This window comes from Choristoneura fumiferana, chromosome 8, assembly GCF_025370935.1.
Source record: "Choristoneura fumiferana chromosome 8, NRCan_CFum_1, whole genome shotgun sequence".
In the NCBI taxonomy this organism is placed as follows: Eukaryota; Metazoa; Arthropoda; class Insecta; order Lepidoptera; family Tortricidae; genus Choristoneura; species Choristoneura fumiferana.
Window position 1 is genome coordinate 7,078,795 of NC_133479.1, and position 8,774 is coordinate 7,087,568.

At 36.6% G+C, this 8,774-nt stretch overlaps 1 protein-coding gene across 1 annotated transcript; it reads right to left on the bottom strand.

The window, feature by feature from the left end:
- Positions 1-559: 559 nt before the first annotated feature.
- On the bottom strand, positions 560-2,425 carry LOC141430364 (palmitoyl-protein thioesterase 1-like). Its single transcript, XM_074091033.1, has 3 exons — positions 2,272-2,425; positions 1,805-2,042; positions 560-791 (listed from the first exon to the last, which is right to left on the bottom strand). The coding sequence occupies exons 1-3, from the start codon at positions 2,363-2,365 to the stop codon at positions 560-562; spliced, it is 564 nt and encodes a 187-aa protein (XP_073947134.1). The 5' UTR covers positions 2,366-2,425.
- Between the last annotated feature and the right edge of the window lie 6,349 nt (positions 2,426-8,774).

Consider the following 8,774-nt stretch of genomic DNA (forward strand, 5'->3'; position numbering starts at 1 on the left):
TCGCAAATTGCGGCAGTCTTAGTAGACAAGTAGAGCTGTCTTAAGGCACGGTGGGTACCTTGGACACCAATGATTATGGCACCTCGTTGGAAAGTATTAAACTGTACCAATTTCATTGACAACTTAAACTCTACTAGAGTAAATCGTCAATTACTGGCCACCTTTTAATAACTGACCACCTTATGATAAAAAATAATTCTATTTTTAGGTGATCAGAATTATTCTAGATGGCCAGTAATTGACACCTTATACTAAAAATAAACTCTGTTTATAGGTGACTATAAAGAATTCTTTTTTTATATATGGTGGATAGTTATTGAACAGTAGCTAAGCCAGTAATTAAAGATTTACCCTAGTTATTTTCGTGAAATGAATTTACCATCGGGAGTAGTTCAAATCCGCGTTATAACTAGAATTCGGGGTATCTGACAAATTTAGTACAGCTTGTGTACAGTCACCAGCATTAATATTTGCCACAGCGGAGCGTGCAAAAATAACTGACACATCCTTCCGACCCTAGAAATAGAGTCGTATCAGATATTTATGCACACTTGTTGTGTCAGATATTGATGCTGGTGACTGTACAAGTGCATGGAGTGAGGTAAAATATATATTTGATACTGTACCTGTGATAAGCGGCATAATTAAGCAGCTCTCTGATATAGTCACAAGTCTCGGAGGCCAGGGCCATGCAATGTGGGATCCCATACACTCCTTGATGCTGGCCCCCAAGCGAGATGAAGTTTTTGACTGGTGGTAGTTTGTGACCACACCGTTCAATTACTCCCCGTCTAGAACATATATACACTTTGTTTTTATCATTATTTAAAACATTGGTTGTGAACCTGCAGGTAATTTTTTTTTTTTTTTTTTACGTGACAATTCACACCAATTGACCTAGTCCCAAAGTAAGCTTAGCAAAGCTTGTGTTATGGGTACTAAGCAACGGATAAATATAATTATATAGATATAGATACATACTTAAATACATATTAAACACCCAAGACCCAAAACAAACATTCATATTTTTCATACAAATATCTGCCCCGACACGGGAATCGAACCCGGGACCTCAAGCTTCGTAGTCAGGTTCTCTAACCACTAGGCCATCTGGTCGTCAGAATTACCCCTAAAGGGGGTGAAACTGTGTTTTGTGAGGAATAATAAACAAAATTAAATCAGAGATTGTGGGTACAGACAACATGACTATTAAAAATCACACTGTTCTTGTTGTACAGGATAAATCAACCAATCAATCAATCATTTATTTATTTGTGAAACATAGGTATTACAGCCAAAGGTGTTACAGAATTAAATTACATGACAATTATATATAATTTTCAGGGGTAAATTCTAAAAAGTTGTTAAGAAGCTTTCATGCATAGATGCTGTTTGACAAACTCTTAGATTAACTTATGGACATTTTCACTAAGGGATGTCAATTTATGGTCCGATTTTTACATATAAATATTTTTGACTGTAATATTTGTGATCAGTTGAGGATTGTGCAGAACTAGGGATCTCATTACCCGTGAGACCTTTGGTACTAGCTCGAAGTACCATGGAGTACTCGGAACCCATGGTGGCAAAGCTGAATGAGTTCCATCTAGTCTTAAAAGTTGATGAAAATATTAAACATATTTTAGCCATGTCCAGGACTTGATCAAGAGAATTCATGGACATTTGGAAGACCCCTGGAACTGGAGGCCTGGGCGGCCTTTTAACACCTCTGTTAGTCCACCACTGTGTTTCATAATATATTTATTATTTATAGCCATTTCAACAGTAATTGAATAATACTCACAGGAACTGACTTCCTTGCGAAAATCCAATGGCATTAAATCCATTTTGTAATTCAGGGTCTGCTGCAAGTTCTTTACAAACATAATCAATTTGTTTGTTTGGGTTCATGAAGTAACCACTTTCAAAGTCTTCAATAGTACTATTGCCAATCCTCAAAGAATTTACATATACGCCAGGGATTTCTTTTTTCAAGAAAAATTTAAACGCAGCTAGACTGTATGCTAAACAGCATGTGTCACCTGTTCAAAAAATATAGTGTTTACAAAACTCTATTTATGTACCTGTGCTTTCTGTACTGCATATTATGTGTTGGTGTTCAATAAAAGAGTTATTGTATTGTATTGTGAAAAGTAAAGTGCTAAAAGAACATTTTATTGCATAAGAATATTATTAGATCAAAGAAACATCTTAAACTCTGCAAATAAATGTTATGTTGGAAAATAAACAAAATGTAACAAGATATCATACCCATTCCATGCCACAATACTATTGGTGTCGGTTTGGTATCAGCGGGGTCAATTATTGTTTTAATGATAAACAAACAACAAATTAATAGCCTCATTGTTATCCAAGCTCGGACACCACCAATTTAAACTGACAGACAATCTATGTAATTACACCAAAAAATTTGAGAAAGAAAATTAAGTTACGGATCGCAGAACAAGTATTTCACAGTAAACAAAAGAACATCGTCTTCTAAATTTTAAATTATTTAGTGATAAAAAACACAATTGACAATAGTCTGTTGACCACTGACATGACAGCACAGCTGAACGCCGACCGAACTTAAATTGAATTGTGCGCCAGCCAGTGCGCGCGCATAACTTCATTCAAAATTATGACAGTGTTGCCATTATCAATACGCATTATTTTGATCTTGTCTTGTTCTTGATTTATTTTTCATTCTTTTACATTACTCAAAATATTTTCTAACAAATTAAAGTATTTCTTATTAGTAATCAAAGGTAAGAGGTGTACATGCGAATAAAGAGAATTGGGTAGGCACGTATTTGGGTTAGCTGGCATGGTAGCAAAGAGATCTCTGCTTGTTCATTGTTGCTATTTATTTTAAAGTAGGCGTTTCAAAGAGTACTCAGTACTGATTGTATTTTTATTTTATTCACATGAATTTTACTAACGCTAGAAAGTATACTTCAGACTTGAGACAACTTAAACACATAGTGTTATCATTAGTCTTAGGGGCTGTTTCACCATCCATTGATTAGTGTTAACTGGCGGTTAGGTGTGATGCCGTCTCCGTCTACTCGAACAAAACAAATAGAGACGGCATCACACCTAACCGCCAGTTAACACTAATCAATGCATGGTGAAACAGCCCCTTAATATAGATATCAACAATATAATAAACACCTACAACAAGTAGGTACAAATTTTACCAAGTATACCTTACTTAGTGGCACAGAATAACTAATAGTACTTTAGTGGCAAGGAAAAGGGACTGGTGTGCCTTGATTGTTTTTAGTTAATTGGTTTCATCATCATCTACTGGAAGACGTCCACTGCTGAGCAACTCGCCACTTGCATCCACCGGTTTCCCGCAACTTTTACGATGTCGTTAGTCCACCTGGAGGGAGGCCTGCCAACGCTTCGTCTTCCTGTCTAATCGGTTTATTAGCGATTAATTCGCCTTTGTACCTACTACTTTCTTTTATTCGTAAGTAAGTATTTTAAATTGTTATGTCCATTATAAACTTTGCGTAGGTAACTATTACCTACATAATTTACAGATGCAAGGTTTGTATTGTATTCTAATTTGTATAACTTATTATTGTAGGTACGTAAAACACGTGAAAATAACAGTTAACAAGAGAAAGAGATGTACAAAGGCGAGCTTATCCCTATAAGGGATCTCATCCAGTTGACTTTGCTTGTTTTGTTAACCTTGTTTGCTTTTAAAATAGTAAGTACAGCCAGTTGCAAAAAAGGGTATAGGTACCACCTGTAGCGCCAGTAGAAAAATCACTTTTTCTCTGCACCTCGTTGGTACGAAAAAAAAATGGTAAACGGGGTCTATTGCATAATTAGACTAATAATATTAGAAAATAGTACAAGTAACTAATTAGCAATTTACAAGTTGTGTTATTTCGTGTTGGTAATTATTTTGTGTTTTCACTAATTATATTAGAAAATTGTGTTGCATAAATGACTAATAATATCTTGAGGTTTTTTTTATATATATAAGAGGGGGCAAACGAGCAAACGGGTCACATGATGGAGAGCGATCACCGTCGCCCATGGACACCCGCAACACGAGGGGAATCACAGGTGCGTTGCCGACCCTTTTAGGAATTGGTAGTTACAAGCGAATTCATCATTATTTACAAGTACTAATAAATTTCGTCCCAAAATCCTACTAATATTATAAATGTGAAAGTTTGTGAGTGAGTGAGTGAGTGAGTGAGTATGTTTGTTACTTTTTCACGCTTAAACGGCTGAACGGATTTGGATGAAATTTGGCGGAAAGTTAGTTTATAACCTGGATTAAAACATAGGATACTTTTATCCCGATATTCCACGGGATAGGGATAAAATCTCGATATAACAACCGCTAGGCTTAGAGTCATGAAATTTGGTATGTAGGTAGTTGGACGTCTGGAATAAAACATAGGTGACTTTTGACCCGATATTCCCACGAGATACCTAGGGATAAAATCTTGAAATAACAACCGCTAGGCTTTGAGCCATGAAATTTAGTATGTAGGTAGCTGGACCTTTGGAATAACACATAGGCTACTTTTTATTCGATATTCCCACGGATAGGGATAAAATCTTGAAATAACAACCGTGGGTTTAGAGTCATGAAATTTGGTAGTTGAATGTCTGAAATAACACATAGGCAACTTTTTGAATCGATATTCCCACGGGATACCTAGGGATAAAATCTTGAAATAACAACCGCTGGGCTTAAGAGTCATGAAATTTGGTATGTAGGTAACTGGACATCTGGAATAACACTTAAGTGACTTTTTGACCCGATATTCTTACGGGATAACTAGGATAAAATCTCGAAATAACAACCACTGGGCTTAGAGCCATGAAATTTGGTATGTAGGTAGCTGACCTCTGGAATAACACATAGGCTACTATTTATTCCGATATTCCCACGGGATAGGGATAAAATCTCGAAATATAACCGCTGGGCTTAGTCATGAAATTGGGTATGTAGGTAACTGGACATCTGGAATAACACTTAAGTGACTTTTTGACCCGATATTCCCACGGGATAACTAGGGATAAATCTCGAAATAACAACCACTGGGCTTAGAGCCATGAAAATTGGTATGTAAGTAGCTGGACCTCTGGAATAACACATAGGCTACTTTTTGTTCCGATATTCCTACGGGATAGGGATAAAATCTCGAAATAACAACCGCTGGGCTTAGAGGCATGAAATTGGTATGTAGGTAGCCGGACGTCTGGAATAACACATACGCTACTTTTTATCCCGATATTCCACGGGATAGTTTTGTAACTAAGGGACCCATACATCCGTGTATTATTGTTATTATTATTTTGTATTTTTTCTTTAATTGTATACTTACTGTAGTTTTTAAGTATTTTATTTGTACTTATTTTTTTTTGAAAAAATGACTTTCTGCCAAGCTTCTTGCGGCGCATTCTTCTTGGCAATGATGGTCTTTCCGAAAGTGCTGGTATTTAAAAAATGACGTGTAAAAGTGCCCATTGCGGCCTATTACTGAAGAAATGATATCATATGAATTTGAATTTGGATAGGGAAAAATTTTGAAATTTTAGCACTGGGTTTAGAGTCTGATGTTGTACAGTTATTCGCAACACAACCTCAATGAAGACCACGATATAAATTTTGGAAATTTCCAGGGAATATTGTAAAATCCCGAAAATTTCAATTGCAACTACCAGACCGAATAGTTTACGCGTGCGAAGCCGCGGGTAAAAGCTAGTATAACATATTTTTTTGATAACTTGTAATAAGCATACCTACTAATATTATTAGCAAAACAAAATTACAAGTAACAAAGTTGGCTGAGTGAGGTAAACCTTTGGTCTTCTGTAGACTATGTTTGAAGTTACGTCTTCGTTTAAATTTACATTTGTAGTACCTAACAACAAAGAATTTCATCAAATTACATTATATTTATTTCCAGAACAATACAGGTCCGACTAAAAAAAAAAGGTATATTAGGTACAATAAAATTAAATAAGCTAAATTAGATGTTCGGTGGAGATGAGACGGGGCCAGTGGGTCAACACAAGTTGCATCCCACACTAGCACACGTCCCATACTTCACGGAATCAGAGACATTCCGTCCGGTCTCTTACCGTCATTTCTAGATATGCCTGTCGGCTCTAAAATAGCCGGCACATTGACCGTAGCAAGAGCCCGACGGATAATATCATTAAGGGCAGCATGTCTTGAGAAACGACCCGCACTTCTCTGGCAGGAAAGACCGTGATGCCAAGCCGGTCCACGTCGTTTCCGCAGGGACACCGATGTGGGACGCAGACCGGGACCTCGAGGCGTAGGCATACCGACAGTCGCAGGGTATTGGGTTCCCATGTTTCGGGAGGGGAGCGCGTGGAGCCAGTAACAAGCTTCCCTCGTGCCTGCAGCTAATAATCTGGCTCGTCCAGCAGTGCAGGATTCGCGGAGTAGAGATTCTTGGGACAATTTAGATATAGTGTCGTCCCAGCTCCGTTGCGATTTAGGATTTTCCGGAAAATTTCATCAAATTGTTCAAATTTCTTCATTAATAAAAGTTAAAAAAAAGTTTTTTCCGAAACTTGATCCTGTCCTTTTAAACCTTTTAGTGACGGGTTATTAGATATTCAACGTCATCGTCGGATAAATGCAAAATATTAAATTTTTCGTCGATTAAGCCCTAGCCAAATCACTTGTAATTCAAAACTGCCATGGTCCTTGGGTACGTAGTAATAAATACAAGTTACAATTAATAATTTAAATTTTTACACTCGTATTGCAACAAAAACTAATAAAATGCACTTAATATTAATTATTAGGACTCATATTTTTTCACTTGTATTTTATAACTCGTATTTTATCATTCAACAATAATTTACAAGTTACAACCAAAATCACTAATAGTATTAGTTAGCTCGTAATTTATTATGCAATAGGCCCTTGGTGTAGGTATATATTATACCTTAGGTAAGTTTGCCGTTTTTTTTGTCCTCAATATTTTTCTATGAAAGGCAAAGTTTTTTTATCCCCTGCGAATATTCTAATACTATTCTATCATCATTTTATCAAAGAAAAAAAATTGCATAGGTACTATTATTGGTTCTTACTATCGTAATTCCACTGGAACTAAATGCCAACGAATAATAAATAAATAATATTAACAATAATAAATATCATGGGACGCTGACACCAATTGATATCCTAGTCCCAAACTAAGTAAAGCTTGTACAGTCAACGTCATGAATAAGTGATCATTTCTGTACCTTTCGTATAGCTTTTCAAACATGACGTTAAAGTGACAAGGTACAAAAGTGATCACTTATTTATGACGTTATGGATACTAGACAACGGGTAAACATACATATGGATAAATACATATTAAACATCCAAGACCCGAGAACAAACATTCGTATTAGGTATATACAAATATCTGCCCGGCCGGGAATCGACCCGGACCTCAAGGGTCTCTAACCACTTAGCGATCGGGTCGCCGAACAGTGGCGGCCTTAGGGGGTGGCGAACAGGGCAACGCCTGGGGCCTCGTTCTTGCAGGGGCCTCGCGCAACAACCCAAGCAAATTTTAAAAAATATAGATTTTTTAACTATATTTTCGCATCACATCACATACTTTTCACGGAGGACAAAGGGCCTCGCAAAGACCTGCCGCCCGGAGCCTCGCAATGGGTCAGGCCGCCGCTGTCTCCGAATGTACCTAAAAGATACCTAATTATTGAGTTTCCTTGTGCGCAGTTTTACGGAGGGAAATAAGAAAAATTAAAGCTTTTTAGCTTTGAATTTTTCTGCTGGAAGTATTCTGTGCAAAAGCACAGAAAAACCTTTCAAATCTCTCCGATCTGAAATCTCGTCCTCCGTTAATACTTTAGCGGTTACAAAATCACTAAGTATAACTTTCTTAAATATTGCGCTATAATTATAGTTAGGTAGATACATTACCTACTTACGAGTAGGTACTTCAATTATTAAAACAAGTTTTGGTACCTAAGTGACATCCTACCTCGTAAGTCCTGGCTTTTTTAAATATGTATAAGTACAAGGCACAATAGTTCTACAGACGAGTCAAGAATTCCGTTTTGCGATTTGGAAATTATTTCAATAACTTCTTATTTTATTTCAGAAATTGTACACCACATAAGTTACATTCGGCAGTATTCTTATTCTTATTACAATTGATTTTATACTTTACTAGCTTTTACCGCGGCTTCGCACGCGTAAACTATTCGGTCTGGTAGTTGCAATTGAAATTTTCGGGATTTTACAATATTCCCCTGGAAATTTCCAAATTTATATCGTGGTCTTCATTGAGGTTGTGTTGCGAATAACTGTACAACATTCAAGACTCTAAACCCAGTGCTAAAATTTCAAAATTTTTCCCTATCCAAATTCAAATTCATATGATATCATTTCTTCAGTAAATAGGCCGCAATGGGCACTTTTACACGTCATTTTTTTAAATACCAGCACTTTCGGAAAGACCATCATTGCCAAGAAGAATGCGCCGCAAGAAGCTTGGCAGAAAGTCATTTTTTCAAAATAAAATAAGTACAAATAAAATACTTAAAAACTACAGTAAGTATACAATTAAAGAAAAAATACAAAATAATAATAACAATAATACACGGATGTATGGGGTCCCTTAGTTACAAAACTATCCCGTGGAAATATCGGATAAAAAGTGCGTATGTGTTATTCCAGACGTCCGGCTACCTACATACCAAATTTCATGCCTCTAAGCCCAGCGGTTGTTATT